At 42.0% G+C, this 22,045-nt stretch overlaps 1 protein-coding gene across 9 annotated transcripts in view; it reads right to left on the bottom strand.

Annotated features, from left to right (window-relative positions):
- The window catches only part of CCDC171 (coiled-coil domain containing 171), a 231,580-nt gene that overhangs the window by 180,209 nt on the left and 29,326 nt on the right, over window positions 1-22,045 (bottom strand). For 8 of the 9 annotated variants that reach the window (XM_074953416.1, XM_074953419.1, XM_074953415.1 and 5 more), the window contains 3 exons: window positions 21,251-21,425; window positions 14,496-14,686; window positions 2,494-2,640 (listed from right to left, as the gene is read on the bottom strand). In XM_074953416.1, the coding sequence (XP_074809517.1) occupies window positions 2,494-2,640; window positions 14,496-14,686; window positions 21,251-21,425 (513 nt within the window). The remainder of the gene's footprint in view (window positions 1-2,493; window positions 2,641-14,495; window positions 14,687-21,250; window positions 21,426-22,045) is intronic. The other variant, XM_074953422.1, reaches the window with a different exon arrangement.

Raw genomic sequence — 22,045 nt, 5'->3', positions numbered from 1 at the left:
AACAGAAGGCTGATTTTTTTTTTTTTGGTGGTTCGGGTCCTGTACTTTCCGAATTGGAGTGTTGCTCTTAAGACTTCTGACAGCATGTTCCACATCACGTCCATCTCAGATTTTGGAAGGCACTTCAGATTCTTAAACCTTGGATTGAGTGCTGTAGCTATCTTTAGAAATCTCATACTGGTACTTTCTTTGCATTTTGTCAGCTCTGCAATGAAAGTGTTCTTAAATCAAGGAACATATACTGGGTAATCATCCAAGATTGCCATAGCACACAATATATAGCAGAATGCAAATAAAACCACGAAGCAGGAGATGTACAATTCTCCTCCAAGGAGTTCAGTTACAAATTTAATTAATGCATTATTTTAACAAGCGTCATCAGCATGAAAGCATGTCCTCTGGAATAGTGGCCGAAGCATGAAAGGACGTACGAATGTTTAGCATATCTGGCACGTAAATACCTTGCAATGCTGGCGACAAAAGTGCCATGTGAACTCCTGTTTTCACTTTCAGGTGACATTGTAAATAAGCAGGCAGCAGTATCTCCCAAAAAAGTAAACAATCGTGTTCATCTTAGCGATTGGCTGAACAAGAAGTAGGACTGAGTAGACTTGTAGGCGCTAAAGTTTTACATTGTTTTGTTTTTGAGTGCAGTTATGTAACAAAAAAATTCTACAGTTGTAAGTTGCACTTTCACGATAAAGAGATTACACTACAGTACTTGTATGAGGTGAATTGAAAAATAGTATTTCTTTTGTTTACTTTTTTTTTTTTTTATACAGTGCAGCTATTTGTAATACAAAATAATATAAAGGAGCACTGTACTCTTTGTATTCTGTGTTGTAATTGAAATCAATTTGAAAATGTAGAAAACACCCAAATATATTTAAATAAATGGCATTATATTATTGTTTAACAATGCAATTAATAACTTTATCTCATTATTAATTGCTATTAATTTTTTAATTGTTTGACAGCCCTAATTAGAATAGCACAGAATATGAACATTTTTGGTATGCTGCCAAAATTTTGCTAACACTGGTGACAGAAGGGAGGTAGCAATTTGCAAAAGCTTTTATCTCAGCTGAACTGAAATGGAATTTCATGGGACAAAGAAAGGCACTTCTTTATGAATTTCAAATGCTTGCTGCAAACAATGACAGCGTTACGGTGTCTCTAGAAAAGGTCACAAGAAACTTTTATAATGGAAAAAAACAAAATATCAGTATCACTACCCAGCTCCTCCTATACTTTTATTGTATTACATATAATAGCCTACATTGATCTTCTACGTTGTAATCTAAATTTACCTCTGATTTCTTTCTTCACAGGTCCCCGCTTCACTTCTGGCTACAAAGCAGGATCCCTTTCTTTTTGCTAATGGTGAATAAGACGACTCCACTCCATATAAGAGGGCAAAAATTTGGGCAGGCATAATAAAGCAAGAGTTTTAGCCTGATGCTGGAACATTAATATCTGATAAGGCTGGAAGAGGGGTGCTATTTTTATTAGTTTGTACATAGGAAGACGCGGATGGGCTTGTAGACCCTTTAGTTAATTGCTTGGAGAAGAAGATACAGGATTGGGGCACTTGCTAGCTTGAAGGGGAAAGAGGAAGTGGAAGAAAAACCACTATTGCCTCTCATTATAGTGTATATGGCAACACCCATTTTTTCATGTTCTCTGTGTGTATATATATCTTCCTACTGTATTTTCCACTGCATGCATCCGATGAAGTGGGTTTTAGCCCATGAAAGCTTATGCTCAAATAAATTTGTTAGTCTCTAAGGTGCCACAAGTACTCCTCGTTACCATTGCCTTTGCCCAAGTCAGAGTCCTACAGAACCACTTATGCTGCTCCTCTACCATCCAAGCCAGCAAAAGGCTCCAAGCCTGAAGCCTTCACCTCCATGGAGCCATCTGGCACAGCTGGCACTTTGCTTCCCCTTACTGAGTTCCCTAACCAGTGGTCTGTCACAGCCCCTGGAAACTCTTACCACCCCTCCCTCAATACGTTATAGAAATAGTTCAACAGCCCACTATTTCTGTAATTATAATGGCGATAAGGGTCAGCAAGATATTGTGTGAGTTAGAGCCATCAGTGGGTGAACAACATTTGCACGCTTTTCTTAAAATAACTAAATACCACCAAAAATTATTATTTATTATTTGGTACACCAAGCTCATTCCTTACACTACCTCTTTGAGCCCTTTTCCATCCAGGGTTCCAGCTCCACAGCAGACAAGACTCTGACTACACAACAAGTTAGTTGCGTTGGTTTACTCAGCTTTTCAGTAAGTTACAAAACAGGTAGGTCATGTTCCATCTTAAATGAAAGTCAAGCATGAACAATTCACAAGTTATTCAAAATGACATAACATTAACTCGAGAAATTGCCCCTGTATACAATTCCAGGATTAATGTAATCTCATGAAATGGAGAACACACACACACAAAACACCACTGAATCTGAACAGATAAAAAGTACTTACCTCAAGATCTTTTTTAAGTCTCTCCTCTCGTTCAGTACTGTATTCAAGTTCACTGGCCTGTCGCCGGAGAATGTCAGTGCAGTTATTATGTTCCAATTCCAGATCTTGTATTTTCTTATGCATATTCTGCAGTGCATTGTTTCGCTCCTGAAAACAATGTGCATTTTACTACCATACTTTATTTCAGTAAGCATATAGTTAACAAAGAGAAGGACCATGGGAGGTAGAGACTGATGGATACATTTGCTTCCAGGTTCTGCCAGCGGGAGTCTCTGTATAGGCCCCTAATGGCAAGAAGTCCACCTGAAGCAGAGGAGAAGGATACCAGTGATGCAAGCTGCCACAACACCCTGATCAACCTGAGGATCTGGAAATGGTCACCACTGTCCAAAAAGTGGTGCTAGTTAGAGAAAGTCATGGACAGGGCACCTGGAATATGGGCTAATTCAGCACATCACCAAGGTAGACTCCAATGGTGGAGCTCCTATAGAATCCCAGCTGTAAGTTAAAGTGTGGTTCTATTCTGAAAAGTTACTGCAAAAGGTTCCAGGTTTGTCTTTCACTGGCAGAAGCTCAAATTTGCTCAGTTTACAAGTAAAAGGTGGGACTGACAATATCCTGGACAAACCTTATGGAAGTAACATCAGCCTAATTCAGTCAAGTTTAATACCTTTGGTTTGCAATGTATTAAAAAAAAAAAAAGCAATGTATTATTGTAGATTGTTTGTAATTTTTCTAGGGATGTGACTAATGTTAGGAATTTCAAATAACTGTTTCACAATATATGTGAAACGGGTTTCCTAGGAGATAGTCGGAAGAAAGTAAACCCTGGGGAGAGGCCCATTGCCTACTGGACTTTCCAGTAGTAGGTAATTAGATCCAAGACCCCTAGACTGTATAAAGGATGGATTAAACTTTGTGCTTGTTCTGAGCTGACACTCTGATGAACTTAGAACCACAAAAAAGGATTCTGAAGGATTGCTCCTGCCAGAGCCCATGTTAGGGTTGGGATGATCTCTGGTATGCTTATTAGCATGCACATAAAGTCTCTTACGGTTTTTTAATATATTTTCTCTGTAGTGCTTCTTACCTTCTGAATAAAATAGGCTTGCACAGGAGGTGCTGTGTGGTACCTTACTCAGTTATTAGTCTCTGAAGAGAAGACAAGCAGGCCTGCTTAGGCAAAGTCTCTTGAGACACAGAAGCCTAGTGTAGGTGCCCTTGCTGGACCATAGAGGGGGAATATAAATGCAGTTGCCCTGAACTGTGACAAAAGGTATTTTTTTCTAACTTCAGGCCCTGAAAACTCACTCTAAGATCTGAAAGTCAGACTGGACTTTTCACATACCACCAATCACAAAAGGTTCTGATGGCAAAATTATTTCCTCATTTATTCCTGTGCACCTCTTCACTGGTTAGTGGAAGTAGAACTGATTGAAATCTAGTAAACAATTTGGTTTATGATAAATAAAAAGGAACAGACTCCACCTTAGTCTCCTGTAGTTGTCTTGCCTCTGTAGGGCTAACAAAGTGAAGAGCAGCAAAAGTTTATTTTGTCACTAAAGTCAAGCAATACAGATGTGTGGGGTAACAAGGTACCCTTTTTTACAAAGTGACTCTTCAAAGTAGACTCGCACTTTAAACCCCATCTCTGTCAGGGAGCGCGCAGTGTAAATACTACTTTGCCTTCTACCATTTTCTCCTGCCCCACAACGTGGGTGGAGAGTGCAATTCGAGACCCAAGTTTGTACTAAAAAAACCTAAAACCCTTGTGTGATTTTAGATTTTCTGGAGAACAGTTTCAGATCGGCAAGTTATTATAAAGGTAAATGACTACTGCATATTACAATCAATTTAGAAAACTGATTATTGCACATTAGATTTGAAAGTGTGCACAGCACGCTGCTTTGTTATTTCAGCTAACGTGACCTCTGTGTGTGATTATTGCTGTAATTCAACTGTCCTATATAAGGCTTTTTCCTTCATTCATTTCTAAAGGTGTTTTGTAACAAACGCATACAGCTCCTCTGTGAGAAGAGGACTGATTAGCTAGTTTGCTTGACAACATTCAGCTGCAAGTTCAGGATATTTAAAACTGTGCTTAGTATCTGTTAATTGGTGTCATTTTCGCTACATCCCTGTTTCTCAACGGATATGTCATAAGCTCAAGATGGGTCAAGAAGGGGTTGTTGTGGGGACATGATCAGAATGAATCTTTAAAAAGAAGATAAAATTGGCTCTCTTCCTGTCAGTGCTGAGCTGCTACACTAACTCCAAGCCTTTACTCTCCCACCAGCTTCTCCACTGATGCAGGGAATTTGACCTCCACTTCATCACACAGAACTCCTCTTCAGCCAACAGGGCTCACTCAGCACCTAGAGAGGTACCTCCCTTCGGCTCCTCCCCCGCCCAGCATCCAGTGTTGTAGCTCCTTTTTAGGCCACCTTTTCCTTACGCTCAGGTAGCTCCCTAGATAGGAGTGTGAGAAACTTGGCTGGATGGATGGAAAGAGATGCTGTAAAGTGGGAGGAGGGGGAAAACGGAGCCAGAAAAGTTGACGTGAGCATGTTTTATGAAAAAAAATAATAATAATAAAAAAAATCACAATATAGGTATCCCAATGCAGCACAAGACAAATGTACAAAATAATACTATGTTGAATACTTGCGATACTGTAACACAAAAACCAAGACAGACCAATATGAGTGGGGGAGTAGTATTGTCTTTTCTGCTACTCCCCCTCCTGCCCCCCTCCGCAAGCAAAATTTAAGATGGATACTGGGGATATGGGGTCATGAGCTAGTAAATGGTGAGAATAATTGTGCTAAAATAGCTGCCTAATTTGCCATATTCATTCTCTATACCTATCCTTCTGCCTCAAAACAGACTTCAAGTATTGCAAGAAGTAAACGCGCAATCAAATTTACTTCATCAAGGTTTAACAAACAGTTTGTCCTTTTACAGAAGAGTCTAAATTGCAGAATTTATTCTCCTGCTCAATTTCTTTACTTCCACCTGTTTCCAAATTGGTCAAGAAACAAGATGACTCTTCCTAAGTATTGTTTCCGTGTCCCCAAAATCTGTTATATATTTGTTGTTCTGATAACCACTTTATCTAGACAGAGACTGAACAAACGTTATACAAAACTAGGTAAGATTAGTAAGTCAGTTTAAATCAAATGAAGACATACACACATTTCTAACACAGTATCATGCAAAACACAATCTTTTACACACATTCCAAGACAAATCCAATCTCCCAGTTAGAGGGGAATTCTCAAAATGTGTAAAGCTTGCAGAGCTGCTCCTAAGCCAGCCTCCTCTCCCCACCAGCTTAAGGAGGTATGGTTAGGGGAAGTGAGAAGGGGGTAATGACACAGGTGGAGAACTCTTCCCTCTTTAGGGCCCCTAGCTAGCTGTTCTATGCTTTTGTACATCTGAGTTGGGGCAACCTGAGACTCAGGGAGCTATAACCAGCTTCCTGATGGTACCTCTTCATTTCCTTTCCTCCTGTGCCAAGATAAGCTTGGAGCAAGAGACAGAATTTCACCTATAGTCTGGAGGCAGACTTTTTTTTTTTTTCCTAAACGGCCTTTTAAGGCAGCAACAAGTAGATCATACTGAGCAAATATTCTGCTGGGGTACAGCTAGAAAAATTGTAAAAGGTCGGTCTACTCTGGGATATTCATTTATATATTTAATAAAGAATAAGATAAGAGTTTATCTGAAATTTGAAATCATTTCCTATGTGAACAGCATGTGGTGTTTCTCTAAATCCCAACTGGTGAGACTGGAAAGGAAAAAAATATTTCTACTGGTAACTGCTTCAACTGTTTTTATAAACATTGTCTCCACAGGCTGTAAATAATTCAGGTTTCTGGAGATTTTGAGTAGGAATAGTTTTCTGTTTAGAAACTGATTGAACTATTTTACAAAACAGTCTAGATGAACTATAAATAATTAAAGTTTATAGTGCTATACATTGTTTTTGGTACTATAAGCTGTCCTTGTGTAAATGTCCATGTATGGTGGATGCACTACCAAGCTAAACCACCACTGGGATCATTATTAATCTAGCTGCAGACACCCAGCAGTTCCGTGTAATTACATCTATAGAACCCACAAAAACCATAGATGATAAAAAAGACCATCCAAGTATTGAGCCCCCAATATCCCGAGCACATAGTTAAGCAGGAGCTCCCAAATGTTCCAGAAAGAATAGGTGTGGTTTGGTGGACAGCTCTAAGCTTTTCCATAACTAGTATCAGAAGCAAGACATAAATCCAGTGATTTAGACAGAGGATCTTTAAAGACACAATTTTTCAAAATGGTTTTCTGTGCAGAAAATAGCATGACTGCAATAAACCCTCCTTCTGGTAATAAAAAAGTATTACCAGAGAGATATGCATTTGGTCTTCAAATTCTGCTACTACTGCTATGTCATGTACACTTATTCCTAGAAATTACTAATCATTGGGCATCTCCAAAGTGGGGAGGGGGAGAGAGAGAGAGAGAGAGAGAACTATTCACACAAGCATTTAGCAGAAAGTGAAATCTGACAAGACCTTACCCATGTGCAACGGTTGAGGAAACACAAGCCCTTTGCTAAAGCTTAAAATGGATTTCCTGAAACCAGCTCCAACTGAGTGTTTTAGAAACCTCAGTTAAAAAAGTAAAAAAATTGAGCCACAAGAACGTAACAGAAATACAATAATTTTATCATGACCTATCAGATGCTATACAAAAGATCGAGATCCACCAAATATAGTGAGCTACTAACAACCAAAAATAGGTTTAGAGTCTCTTTCAGTTAGGTTATTCATAGGCAGCACGCCATGGTTTCATTGGTGTCTCCTGGAAAGATGACCACTAGTGTAAAATGTATGTGAAAAAATATGGGCAATTGGAAAAGGTATTATGGCACTGCTAAAAATAATCCAAACACTACACTAGAGAAAGTCTGAGCTAAAATCCTATTTTCTACTCTTGTGACACTGAAGTTAGCAACTGTGTGTTTATCAGTATGTTGGCAGATGCTTTTTGGAGCAGGTGATAATAATGAGAAATGGAGGAAAGCCGATATCTGAACTTGTGCTGGGTCTACATTAGCTGTGCATAAACTAATAGAGAGTATTATCTCCACTATGGGGAAGATATGATATTGCTCCCTTTGAACAAACATCCCTTATATTCACAATATAGTACAGAGAACACTAAGGAGGAGGGAAGTTTGATGGAAAGTTCAATTACAATGTTATTTTAAGAATATTCTAGTGCAAGAGCCATAAGTATAGTGATTTTTTTATTCACACATTATGGACTTGGTCCTGAAGGGTACTGAGCTCTCCTGCCGGTTCCCACTGAAGTTAGTGGGAGTTCAGGGCTCTCAGTAGCTCACAGGAGGGCTCCACACCTTGCAGAATCAACTCCTAAATGAGCAATGGTATCATGTATACTCAAAAGGTACAAGGATAATTGCCTTTCACTGTGTAAGAGGTGCAGGCATGCTTACACACAAAAAAACCCATAGTACTCACCGGGAAAGTATTTTCTAGGTTAACCACAAGGTGACGCTATTGCACTTATTACTGAATTTATGCCTCTCAGTTGTAAACCAGCTGGCATTCCAAGCACACTAGGGAGAGCCACACTGCAGTGTGTTAGAAAGCAGATTATTCTCCCTCTGTCTCCTAAAGACACACTTCAATAGTTTAAGCTGGATTCAATTCTGTATCCTGTTATGGACATTAACTCCAAGCCTGTCTTCAAGAGTTTATGCACTACACTGTTCCTCTAGCTTTCAATATACAGATTAGGGCCCGCATTTTTAAAAGAAACCTCAACTTGTCCTTCAATTTCACACCCAAATATAACTGAGTACACAACTAGAGGTCAGTATTTTAAATGTAGCTGTAAGTGCTCAATGTCAGAGAGACTGGCACACTTTTGCAGTCAACTTCCATGATTGTGGCTGCTTGCTGATTTTTTACTCACTCGTCAAATCTGGCTATCAGACAAAACAGAATTTAAAACTAAACCACAAATAATTACTATCAACTAGTGATTGAGACAGTCAGTATATATTTAATACAATCCATATTTACATGGTATCTTAGGAAGAATAGAAAGCCCATGAGGGAAAATGAAGATTCAAATCAAAGCAGAGGAGTAATAAGGGCAGAGTGCAGCCACCCTGTGAGGAAAGGAGCCTACTGCTGCTACTGGGTAAAGACACTGAAGCTCAGAGCAGTGATCCCATCTCAGGACTATTCTAGGAATAAGGAGCTATCATCTTTACACCAGCTGATCAGCAACCCTACCTCCTTGACCTCTGTAAATTTAATATGGGGGACCCCCCCCAAACAACCCCATATCTTTATTCCACCAAATCCCTTTCAACTTTAAACTAATTGGACAGCAATTATAGATGGTGTGTTCAGAGTTCCTCTCCTCCAATTCCATCTTAGACCTTCTCCAATCAGATTTCTACCCCTTGCACTTGACTGTAACTGCTCTTACTATAGTCTCTGATGACCTCTTTTCCTATACAAAGCTCAGAACCAGTACGCCATCCTCATCCTTCTTGACCTGTCAGCCCCTCTGGCACAGTCAATCATGCTCCTCTTGAAATCTCATCCTGCCTTCACTTCCATAACTCTGACCTGTCCTGGTTCTCTTTCACCTCTCTAATTATTTCTTCTGCATATCCTGTGGAGGTTCCTCCTCATCTGCCTCAATCTTTCTGTGGAAGGCAGAGGGGAGTCCACAGGGCTCTATCCTTGGTCTCTTTATCTTCTCCCTCTGCAATTTAGGGTAATCTCAATCACAAATTCAACCACCATCTCCATGCCGATGACTTACAAATCTACCTCTCTACTCCAGACCTGTTTCTTTCTGTCCCCACCTGTCTCTCTCTCTCTGTGACATCAAGTCATGGATATCTAGCCATGAGCGCAAGCTCAATATCACTAAAACAAAGCTCCTAATCTCCTTCCTCCCTATTACTTCCTTTCTCAATCACTGTGGACAACACCACAATCCTGCCAGTCATTCAGGCCATAACCCGGGCATCATCTTTTTTAAAACTCCTCCTTAAAACTCTCCTTTGCCAAGATGCCTACAAAAAAAACAAAACAAAATACATAACAGTTGGGTCACTGGTGCACCAATACCACTGCCTCTACGCGGACAAATATCATTTCATTGTCTCCTTGTATTCACCCATCTGTCTGACTTCAAATGTTGTCTCTTATTTTATATTTAGCTTGTAAGCTCTTTGGGGTATGGACCGTTTTGTTCTGTGTTCGTACAGCACTTAGCCCAACCGGGTCCTACCACAGGGTCCACTCATCATGGTGGCACTTCCTGGTGGCTGTCACAGGGATTAGCTCTGCCAGTGCGCCCCCTCCTGGTAGTGCCTCTCCCATCATCATCTACACCTGCAGACCAGCCTCAATCCAAGTACTTCAGCATCCTCTTCATGACTCAGCCCTCAGGCCAATCATCATCATCTGTATTTTCCCCTTCCACGGTTCAGTCAATTATTCCAGCCACTTCCCCCATAGCTAATGGGAGACCCAGGCCCACCCACTCCTCCAGGTCCCAGCGCAGGGACCCTGTAGATAGTAGCCTCCTGCTGAGTCTCCTTAACTTCCTTCAATGCTGCTTCAATTCCCTAGGCCACTTTCCCATAGCAGTAGCACCTCCTTCACCCTTTCCTAAGGGCTTTCAGCTAGCAAGTCCCAGCAGTCAGTCAGGTCCCAGGGGTCCCTGCCAGCAACTGCTCTGTCCAAGGTGCTATCCTTGCTGCAGCTTGCTAAGAACACAGTCCTCACTCCTTGGGCTCCCAGCTGCAACTGACCCTTGCTCCACCCTGTAGCTCCTTTTGTACTAGCCCACTGGGCCCTGATTATCTGCTCCATACAGCCTCTCTCCTATTGGCTGCTTCCAGCACAGCCTCTCTAGGCTGCTTGGAGGACTCACTTCCACTGCTCTTTCATAGAATCATAGAATATCAGGGTTGGAAGGGACCTCAGGAGCTCATCTAGTCCAACCCCCTGCTCAAAGCAGGACCAATCCCCAAATAAATCATCCCAGCCAGGGCTTTGTCAAGCCTGACCTTAAAAACTTCTAAGGAAGGAGATTCCACCACCTCCCTAGGTAATGCATTCCAGCGTTTCACCACCCTCCTAGTGAAAATGTTTTTCCTAATATCCAACCTAAACCTCCCCCACTGCAACTTGAGACCATTACTCCTTGTTCTGTCATCAGCTACCACTGAGAACAGTCTAAATCCATCCTCTTTGGAACCACCTTTCAGGTAGTTGAAAGCAGCTATCAAATCCCCCCTCATTCTTCTCTTCCGCAGACTAAACAATCCCAGTTCCCTCAACCTCTCCTCATAAGTCATGTGTTCCAGTCCCCTAATCATTTTTGTTGCCCTCTGCTGGACTCTTTCCAATTTTTCCACATCCTTCTTGTAGTGTGAGGCCCAAAACTGGACACTGTACTCCAGATGAGGCCTCACCAATGTCGAATAGAGGGGAACGATCATGTCCCTCGATCTGCTGGCAATGCCTCTACATATACATCCCAAAATGCCATTGGCCTTCTTGGTAGCTGTTGACTCATATCCAGCTTCTCATTCACTGTAACCCCTAGGTCCTTTTCTGCAGAACTGCTGCCGAGCCATTCGGTCCCTAGTCTGTAGCGGTGTATGGGATTCTTCCGTCCTAAGTGCAGGACTCTGCATTTGTCCTTGTTGAACCTCATCAGATTTCTTTTGGCCCAATCCTCCAATTTGTCTAGGGCCTCTGTATCCTATCCCTACCCTCCAGCGTATCTACCTCTCCTCCCAGTTTAGTGTCATCTGCAAACTTGCTGAGGGTGCAATCCACACCATCCTCCAGATCATTTATGAAGATATTGAACAAAACCGGCCCGAGGACCGACCCTTGGGGCACTCTACTTGATACCGGCTGCCAACTAGACATGGAGCCATTGATCAACACCCGTTGAGCCTGACAATCTAGCCAACTTTCTATCCACCTTATAGTCCATTCATCCAGCTTTTATGGGACAGAGTGCGGAAGGCCCATGAGGCCTCCATTAACCCCTTCCACTCTTGTATGGGGTAAACGAACACCCCATCACAGGTCCTGGTCCATCACCAGTGTCCACGCTCTTACTGCTATTACTACGACTACTACTACTAAGGGGCTATCCATAAATTACATAACACATTAAGGGGTAGGTGGGTCCTTAACTGTGTGTGTTTGTTCAGTATTAGAAAGTTTTACAAGGGACAGAAAATCCACAAAAATGTGTTATGTAACTTATGGACAGCCTCTAATAATACAGGACCTTCAGCGGTTTAAAAAAAAAAAAAAAAACGAAAAAGAAAAAGAAAAAAGGAAAGACACATACACTGCACACAGTACCAGCCCACTACTTGATTTCTGCTCATTGTTTCACCAGCACGGCATCGTTACTAGGTCTTACCTTCAAACAGAACGTAAAGATTGCTCTGGGAATCAAAATACAGGGCGTGATTCTCCCTGCTCCATCCCCTATACATTGCTCCTAAAGTCACAGCAAAAATCTGACCCAGGATCTAAATTTAAACCATTTAGTTAAAAGAGTATGGGGGGGTTGAGGTAAATTAAAAACAAAAAACAAAAAAATCACCTGACATACACTTGTGGACTTATTTACAAAGAGCGGTATGGGTCAATAACCATGTTCTAAAGTTACACAGGAGAAGATTCAGCATTTTTAATAATGCTGTAGAGAGAGAGAGAAAATAAAGTTTCATTGTGGGGTGTTTCATCAAGCATTTGTCTAATGTAACTACTCAGACTGGCTTTTGTAGTCCTCCTACTTGTTGAACCAGAACAATTCTTAATACATCTTCTGATACAAATAGAGACACAGTAATTGTTCCATCAGGACACTGCAGACATTTGTTAAATGTATAACATAATGTGTAACCATCTGTTATCATAACTAAAGCCTCAAAAATAGGGGTCTGAATGTTTGGGGGACCAGTGATTTAGCGACATGACTGAACTTTTCACCATTAGCTTAACCGATTTATATTCAGCTCAGGTCAGTAGTGACCAAGATTTATCTTCAGTGACCTGTGCAAAATAATTTTCGTAGTCAGAGACAATGTCCACTTCAAAGTCAATTACACAACTGGCATGCTTGCTGACAGCCTTAGAAGAATGGCCTGGGTTCAAATGGAGATGAAAAATTAATTGCCTTCTCTTTAAAGGGGAAGGCCAACGGTACTGGATCTGTGGACTTTCCCCTGCACAGAAGAAAGAGACATTGATTTTTAAAAAGCTACTGCTGCCCATTCTTCCCTGCTCTGTGGATAAATAGTGGACTTCAATCTCCAGGGATCAAATAGGTCAACACCTTTCACAATTACTATATTCACAAGATTTTTAAAATTAATTAAAGCCTTGACAGCTATTAAATGATCTATTAATAAAATGAATTAAGCGATGGTATGATGCTTGGCTTATCCTATGTACATAATAGGCATTTTTTTTAATTAGTGCTTTATTATAAATAAAATACCTGCAACATAAACTGGAACTCTCTTCTTTCAGCTTCACACTGCTCTAACTGAAACCTAAACTCCTTTAATGCTGTCTCTCTGATTTGCGATTCCAGCATATTCCTCTGCTCTTTGTGATGCTCCAGAGTCTCCTTGATGCAGACAGTCTTGTTTTATTATTAAAACTCATAAGAAGTTACAAAATCCTATTTAAAAAAGTGTTACATATAATAATATCAAATCTACTGTGCCTCAAAGCACCATTTAATCCTTGCTGTCTAGTCTTACAGACATGTAGATCTGGGCTGAAAGTGTATTTAAAAAATCACTTCCATGACTAATGTCCTACTAGTAGGCTTGCACGGATTGGGATTTAGCTTCTAGGCTACCCAAGACCTAGAACGCTTCACGTTACTTCTCAGAACTCCTTACGGCTAGCACAGGAATGGAGTTGACTGGATTGGAAGAAACCATGTCCAACTGTTCTCAGCTCAATGTGAAATCTTAAAAGGAGAAATAAAAGAGGGAAACGGGAATATCCAAGAATCTCCCCCCTTGTCTAAATACATGAAGATGAGCTTTAAAGGAGTGATCTGCTCTTTTTCTCTCTGTCATGTTTGTGGACAGTCACTTCTCATCAGGCATATCTACATTTGAGCTGGGAGGTATGATTTAGCTGAGCTGCCACCTGTGTTACCCCAGCTACACTGCTATTTTTAGCACACTAGCTTGAGACGACCTAGCGCCGGTATATCTACACAAGCTGGGACTTACAGCTCCAGTTCAAATGTAGATGTACCCTCTTGCACAGTTAGTGCAAGATGTCACCACAGGGCACAATAAAGTTGTTTGGGTGACTTAATTTTGTTGTTCTTTTGGAATACAAATTAACACAAAGACTTATCTGAAGAGCAGCATGCAACTTCAATATAAGAAGAAGCCTGACAATCTGTCTTGATGTACGAGGCATTTTTGCCAAATGGCAGAAAATTTTGGCACCAACAGTTCAGCACCACCTGCAGAAATGCTAGCATAGACTAGGCACTGAAAGTCATCACTGTGTCACCCTGCTCTGAGTGTTTAGAACACCAGCACCTAACTGGAGCCCTATCTACACTAATGTTTCCACTGTAACCATCAGTGGAGCTTCTCTCCATTTCACACAGGCCATATACAAAATTTGTTTTTTTAAAAGTAGTAAGTTTGGAGACTTTTTTATATAAGAATCAGTGACTCAGGAGTTGTATATTGCTACAGTATAACCCTCAAAAGGAAGAAAGAGTGTACTTTTGTAAGCCTGTGCTGAAATATTTCACATTCTATGGAACATTGTCTGACTTTTTTCTTTTGTTCAGAAAAAAATTATTCATGCACAAATAAAAAGTCCAGACCTTATTATGTCACTCCATTCATTACTTGTATTTAAACATTATACCTGTATAACATTTTCCAGTTTAGTCCTCTCCTTCAGAAGTAACTCATATTCACTATTACAGGTCTTGAGGATGTTATCTTTCTCTTCTAAGTCACTTGTAAGTCTTTGCTGCTGTTCCTTCCAGTTCTGCTGAGAAATATGAAACACTTTCTCCGTCTCAGCCAATTTCTGTTGAAGCTCTGCATTCATGGCTATTATTTAAAAGAGAAACATCATCTGCTAGGTTAATTTTTTTTAAAGAAGGTAAAAGTAGTGTTAGCTCTACTATGTATTCAGATCCTTTAAGCATGTAACAGAAAAAAGGTTAGAATAGTAATGATTCTGGAGCTGTAGATTACTTGAGATATTATACTGCAGCAATAATATCAATAGTTTGCATTTCTGTAGCATCTTTCATAAGAGATCTCAAAATGCTTTATAGACTTTAATAAATTGAACCTCACAACACCCCTATGAATAGTTAAGAATTACCTCCATTTGTAAAATGAAGAGACTGAAACTTGGAGTGGTTAACTTCATATTTCCATATAGTTCGTTCCCCTTGCCCAACTGATTTCCATGTTTTGTTTTGGGTATCACTTGTACACAGATATCACTTTCTGTATCTCCTTCACTAGGTGTCTTTTTACTTGGCTTTCTTTCTTCAGCTCCTGTCTTCACCTTAACTTCCTTCAGCCCAATTAAATATTGATAGTCTGCTAACAGATAAGAGCATCCTTCGACAAAAGCTCTACTAACTACATCTCCCTTCTATATAGGTTATCCTGGTATCCATTACATACCATCTAGAAGCTAGGAACTCACCACATCTGCCTTCTGTCACATGTATAACTGTAACACTGCCCCGCCCAATACTCTAGTACTCTTCCTTTCAACCATGATTCATACTGACTTCTCCTGTCTCCAACTACTGTAATTCCCAGCTCTCTAAAGATCACTATGTCCAATAGGGGGAACACAGTCTCTGTATCCCCAAATCTTAATTAGTTTCTCATTTAGTTCAAAATCCAGTATACAATTAATTGAAGGATCAATTCCCTTACCTAATCTCAACTCCCTTTTCTAACAATTCTATATACTCTCTGAATACCAGACTTCCTTCTGTCTCTTTCCCTACCCCCTCCAAATTGGGGGATCTCTCTCCCTCACTGCCTTCCCATAATTGTGAACAGCCTCTCTATATTTCACTTGATTTTCTTCAAATCCCATTACAGGACCCAACTCTTCTACCCAACTCTAACTCTTAATCCTTTAAAAAAAAAACAACAACAAATCCTAAATTATTCTGGGCTTCCTTGTTGCCCCATATGCAGCCTTCCCTGACCTAACTTAGCCTCTTTAAAAATCCTCTTATTCTGCAGGAAACATTTAGACTCCAACTCTACAACTGCATGCAAGTGATTGGGCCCCTTTACACTGACGCAGAGCCTCACTGACTTCAGTGAAGATTCGCACTGGGGTATACATGTGCAGGAGCTATAGAAGATCCTGAAATATAAGTTAGACTGGACAGAAAAGGAATAAATTTTCCAAAGAAATTCTCTGTTGTTAAAGGAAGCTCGACCTCCATGACAGGAAATCCCATTCAGGATAGGATGGTATATTATAGAGTCAAGATTGTATGTATTTGTGTTTGTACTCCTGCCCTAAACTAAACTAAAGATGCTGCCAGTATGGTCTGTTGAAACCCATGTTACTATTACTATTTTATGTATATGGTTGATCAGCTACGAAGTAGTGGTTCATTTTTCAGATGTGGATTTCATATTAAGCTAACTTTACATTATTTCAATTTCTCATTTTACTTAATACCCAGTGTGGTACTGAGAGGTAACTGAGCACAACTTTCAAATGCAGAGATCTTCACAAGTTCCTCCCTTCCACGATCATTTTCTCCTTTCTTCTAAATTTTAAAAGTGCAAAAAAGAAAAAAGATTTTCTAAAAAGGGTTACAGACAGGATAAACTAAGGGGAAAAAGACAATTAATGGCACAAACCAAAGGTTGCCAGAGGAGAAAGAAGAATCCACAGGAAAGACTGGAAGACTTAGGGTTGCCAACTTTCTAATCGCACAAAACCAAACACCTTTGCCCCACCCACTTCCCTGAGGCCTCTTCCCTTCTCAGAGTCCCCTCGCCCTGCTCACTCCATCCCCCCCACTCTGTCGCTCGCTCCCCACTACCCTCGCTCACTTTCACCGGGTTGGGGCAGGAGGTTGAGGTTGGGGGCGGGGGGGCTGTGAGGGCTCCAGCTGAGGATGCAGGCTTCAGGGTGGGGCCAGAAATGAGGGGTTCAGGGTGCAGGAGGGGGCTCAGGCTAGGGCAAGGGGTTGGGGCACGGGAGGGGGTGAGGGCTCTGGGTGGGACCAGGGATGAGGGGTTTGGGGTGCAGGATGAGGCTCCAGGCTGGGGCCAAGGAGTTCAGAGTGTGGGACGGGGCTCCACGCTGAGGCAGGGGGTTGGAGTGTGGGAGAGGGTGTGGGGTCTGGGGTAGGACCGGGGATGAGGAGTTTGGAGTACATGAGGGGGGCTCCAGGCTGGGGCCAAGAGTTTTGGTGTGCAGAAGAGGGTTCAGAACTGGAGTAATGTGTTGGAGCACAGGAGGGGATTCGGGGTATGGGAGGGAGTTTAGGTGTGGGACAGGGCTCAGGGCTGGGTCAAAGGATTGGGGTATGGAAAGGGGTGTAGGGCGCGGGCGGTGCTTACTTCAGGCAGCTCCTGGAAGCGTCAACATGTCCCTCAGCTCCTAGGTGGAGGTGTGGCCAGGTGGCTCTACGCACTGCCTCTGCCCACAGCTGCAGAGCTGGCGCGAGGGGCAGGGTGCGGAGCCGCCCTGGCTGAACCTCTGCCTAGGAGCCAAGGCACATGTCACCATTTCTGGGGAGCCTTGATGAGTCTGCCAGCAGTGCTGGCCGGAGCTGCCAAGGTCTGTTTTCGACAGGGTGTTCCGGTCAAAAACCAGACACCTGGCAACCCTAAGAAGACTGCAAGCTCACAGAGGGGCCCATTTAATAAAGCATTAAACCATTGAGATGAGGGCCATTAAGCAGCAAGCAATCAAGAAAAGACTGGAGAAGGCTCCAATCCACTGGGGAGAATGAATGTTAAGCCATAAACTGATAGAGAACAGAGAAGCAACATAATCCTGATTTGACTCTTTTCATCGGCTAATTAGTTCATTAAACCTAGAAATAAGTCACAAAACAAGATTTTGACAGCTGGCACTTTAGGTAGACTGTGTCTTACAATGCTCAATGATTAAATTGGAGATGCTGAAAAGCTGATATCTAAAAGAATGCTATGATTAGTAGGTATAGGAAGGAACATAGAGAACTTTTCTATAAATAGGAAACTAACAACTAAGTTTTTAGCCTGTAGTGTTTAATGATGGCTTGCAAAAGAAACCACATTGAATTTGTGCCTTTTCCCCCCACTTCTCCTTGCAATGTATACGGCACCCCTGAAAGCCAAAGGATTTTTAATTTCAAGGAAGTAGGAAAAAAAAACAACTTGGCTGGTATTTCTAAGGTAATTGCCATGTCAAATCTAGTGTTCTTTCTTGAAAAAAGAAAAGGAGTACTTGTGGCACCTTAGAGACTAACTAATTTATTTGAGCATAAGCTTTCGTGAGCTACAGCTCACTTCATCGGATGAAGTGAGGTGCAGCTAACGAAAGCTTATGCTCAAATAAATTGGTTAGTCTCTAAGGTGCCACAAGTACTCCTTTTCTTTTTGCGAATACAGACTAACACGGCTGTTACTCTGAAACCTGTTCTTTCTTGGAAAGCTCAAAAATATGAATTAAGAGCATTCTAGCCCCTTAATTGAATGAGTGGGGTTGCTGAATCCTTAACACAGATATATTTTATCCTAACTATTTAAGCTAAAAAGGTGGTGTATTTTAACAATAACAAATCACTTCCCTTTTCAATCACAAACCTACCAATTATCCACTCAGTCTTTCAGAGTATATTAGGCCATATAAAAGACAAGTAGAAAAAAAGCTTCATTAAAAACAACACCCACACACCATTCTCAAGTCCTCTTTCACACATGACAAGTAAAGAAAAAGAGCACAAACCCCAGTTTTTTTTTTAACTTTGCATATGACTGCAATGTAAGGAACGTTGCATGGAAGGAGAATAAAGAATGGGAGAAAAAGAAGTTGAAAATGATGGCTGAGAGGCAGACAGTTGAGCAAAAGCAGCTTAAACTTCTTGCAGAAGTCAGAAGAAAGATTCAAAGAGGACAGTGTTATGTGATGCTTTGGGAAATCTATATACAGAGGATGTTTGATATTATGAACTCTGTGTATATCTATATCAAATTACAAACTCCATATTGATGGTACGGCTAGTCTGTGCTTTCTCTGCTGTTTTTTGCCTCCATCTTTGGATGAAATTCCAAGGGGTGGTTACACCAGGCTAAAAATGGAGCTAAGTCTTGATGATGATCCATTCAAATAGAGCAGTGGTTCTCAGCCAGGGGTCTGAGCCCCCTGGAGGGCCGTGAGCGGGCTTCAGGGGGTCCGCCAAGCAGGGCCAGCATTAGACTCACTGGGGCTCAGGGTGGAAAGCTGAAGCCCCACTGCACGGGTCTGAAGCCCAGGGCCCTGAACCCCATCACTCGGGGTTGAAGCTGAAGCCTGAGCAATGTAGCCTTGGGGGGCCCCCTGTGACGTGGGGCCCTGGGCAACTGCCCTATTTGCTACCCTCTAACGTTGCCCCTGGCTTTTATATGCAGAAAAGCAGTTGTTGTGGCACAGGTGGGCCACAGAGTTTTTAAAGCATGTTGCAGGGGCCTAAGACAGAAAAAGGTTGAGAACCCCCGAAATAGAGCACTCTTAGGCAAAAAGATGGCTGTGATGGGGCATGAGGGGTTAACAGAGCCCTAGGGAGGCTGCGCAGGAGGCAGCCAATCAGAGAAGGGCTGAAGGGAGCGCCCAATCAGGGCCAAGCAGGCCCATATAAAAAGGGAGCTGCAGGCCAGAGGAAGGCAGTTCTCTGCTGGAAGCCCAAGGAGGAAGGACTGTGTCTCTGGAGGGCTGAGAGAACTGCCAGCCCCCTGGACAGAGCAGGGACTGGGGGAGCAAGAGACAACTCCTAGCTAGTTGCTGGGGTTTGCAAGTGGAGACCCTGAGGTAAGGGCAAAGAGGATGCTGGGGCCACAAGGAGGTGGCCAGACAATTTGATGCAGTAGCCACTAAGGAAAGTGGCTGAACAGTGGACTGCAGGTCCCCTGAAATTGGGGGGGGGGGAAGCACAGTGTGTGGCACAGCCAGAGGATTGTGTTGCTGAAGAGGATGCTGTGATCCTTGGAGAGACGTGGGTCCTAGAACAGGAGTGAGGGTGGTGAGGCACTACCTGAAGAGGGTGTGCTAACATGCAGAGTTAATTCCCAAGACTGCCAGCAGGAGGTGCTAGAGTGGTGAATGCACCCTGTTAAAATGGTTATTGCCCAGAGCAAACCATTTTTTCAAGTCTGAACTCCAGGTGGGCTGGTAACTAAGGAATGGATCACTTGCTGGGAGACTATGGTCATCTGATGAAGCTGATCAATGGGTCACCTGACAAAGGGGACAGGAGGTAATTTCCTATCAGCTGTTTCAAAGTGGGGGAAGAAGGAGATAATGATGCTGACGATGGCTAGTCTAGACTCCGTATTCCAGAAGAGAAGCCAGGTGCAGGTGGGAAAGGGAGAGAGAGGATCCTAGACTCCTTAAAAGACTGACCTAATCCCAAACAACATCTCAAAAGTGCTGAGGAAACTGAGGCAGGGAAATACAAAAAGGCATTTTATTGTTTTGTGTAGATATGTATATATTCTGTGCTATCTAAAGAATGATTAGTTTTGGAATCTCTTACAATGTCTCTGTGTTTTGTGCTTCAACTATTATTAGGTGTCATTGGAGAAGTAAACTGTAACCTATGGTGCCCACAAAATTGGAGCTCTGGGAGTGCTTAAGGCACTGGGTGGCCCATGGAGGAGTCAGCACTAGTGCTGAGAGATTAGGGCAGGTGCACTGTAAGGTCCCACTTCCGTGAAGGGGTGACAACCTGTGCTCAGGAAGTATGCTATAGGCCACTCTGAAACCAGTCTGGAGCCTATTCAGGCTCAGGAAGCTTACAACACACAGGCTTAACATGGTGGGACTTAAACACTCTTCAAGTTGTTTACCTGGAGGAACTTTACCAGAACTCTAACACATTATTAGAGTTGCAGGGAAGAAAGAGAAGCAGTTATATCTCATTTCTAACTCTTCTATGAAAGTAGACCAGAGAAGTGACCAGGCGTAGGCAAAGGTTTCTACAATAGAAATGGAGAAAAAAGAAAGAACTACAAGTTACATAAAATATACAAGATATAGTAACATAGATGTGGGGAGAAAAGAACAAAGGAGTCAAATACCACCAAGGATATGTACCTGAACAACAAGGACGATATTTGGAATTTGACTCTGATATAAAGGATAGACCAAGAGAAGAGTTGTTCGTGAGTGGGGAATGGAGAGCTGAAGGAGAGGAGATGGGAGGTTTAGTATGTTTGTTTTAATTTGGCAATGGGCTATCCAGGATAGTTTCACAAAGGGAGTTGGAGAGGAGGCTGGAAATATGAGGTAGAGCTAAAACCAACCCAACCTAGGGATGACTAGAAAACCAAATTAAGTCACTACATCCTTTGTCTACTTGATTCATAATACAGAGGCTCTGGACTAACAAACTTAGTCGCTGTTGGGTGTTTGTTTTTGAAACATACCTTGCAGCTGCTGAAATCGAGTGCTAGCTTCACATAACTTTTCCTCTGCAGAGTATCTTTCAAGACCAGCATCTTTTCTGGCAATGACAAGTTCATATTCCAGACTTTGTCGAATGGCCTCTCCTTTCTCAACTTCAGATCGCAACCTGGCAATCTGGCTTTCATAGTTCGACAGCTAGGGGAATTAGTTTAAGAAACTATTAATGTATCTATCATTAATTATAATTATGTATTAACTTTTCAAAGAAACACTAATAGAGGGGGATTTTTTTCCCCCCAGATCAGATTGGTAGTGACCATGGGGAGGAGGGGTAAAAGGAGGGCTCGTCTTTCTTTGCAGCATGTGGGTGCAGGTCACTTGCCAGAACTATCTGGGAATATCTCACTTAATTCCCTGCTGGATTGCTGGATCCTCAGGCATTGGTACACCTTTCTCCCTCCTATTCTCTCCCTGTAGCAAATAACAGTCTAGTCTCCTGTGGGCTATAGTACTTTAGGCTAATTTCCATTGTTGGGTTTATTGTGTGGATGGTGTTGGTGGCCTGTGATCTACAGGTCACACTAGATGATCTGCTGGTCCCTTCTAGAATCAGAGTTTATGGCCAGAAGATTTTAAAAGTTTCTAGATTTTATTTCCATTTAAGTCAAAGACGAAAAACACTCCTTGGCTTCACTGGTGCAGGGTTGGGGCCTAAGGGTATTGTAAACACTGAGGTTGGAGGTGAGATTAAAGAGTAAACCAATACTGAAATCAATTAGTACAGCTAAATGTCAGTGAAGATCTGACAGAACGGG

Source organism: Natator depressus, chromosome 5 (genome assembly GCF_965152275.1).
Source record: "Natator depressus isolate rNatDep1 chromosome 5, rNatDep2.hap1, whole genome shotgun sequence".
In the NCBI taxonomy this organism is placed as follows: Eukaryota; Metazoa; Chordata; order Testudines; family Cheloniidae; genus Natator; species Natator depressus.
This window is presented reverse-complemented; position numbering and strand designations above follow the sequence as displayed.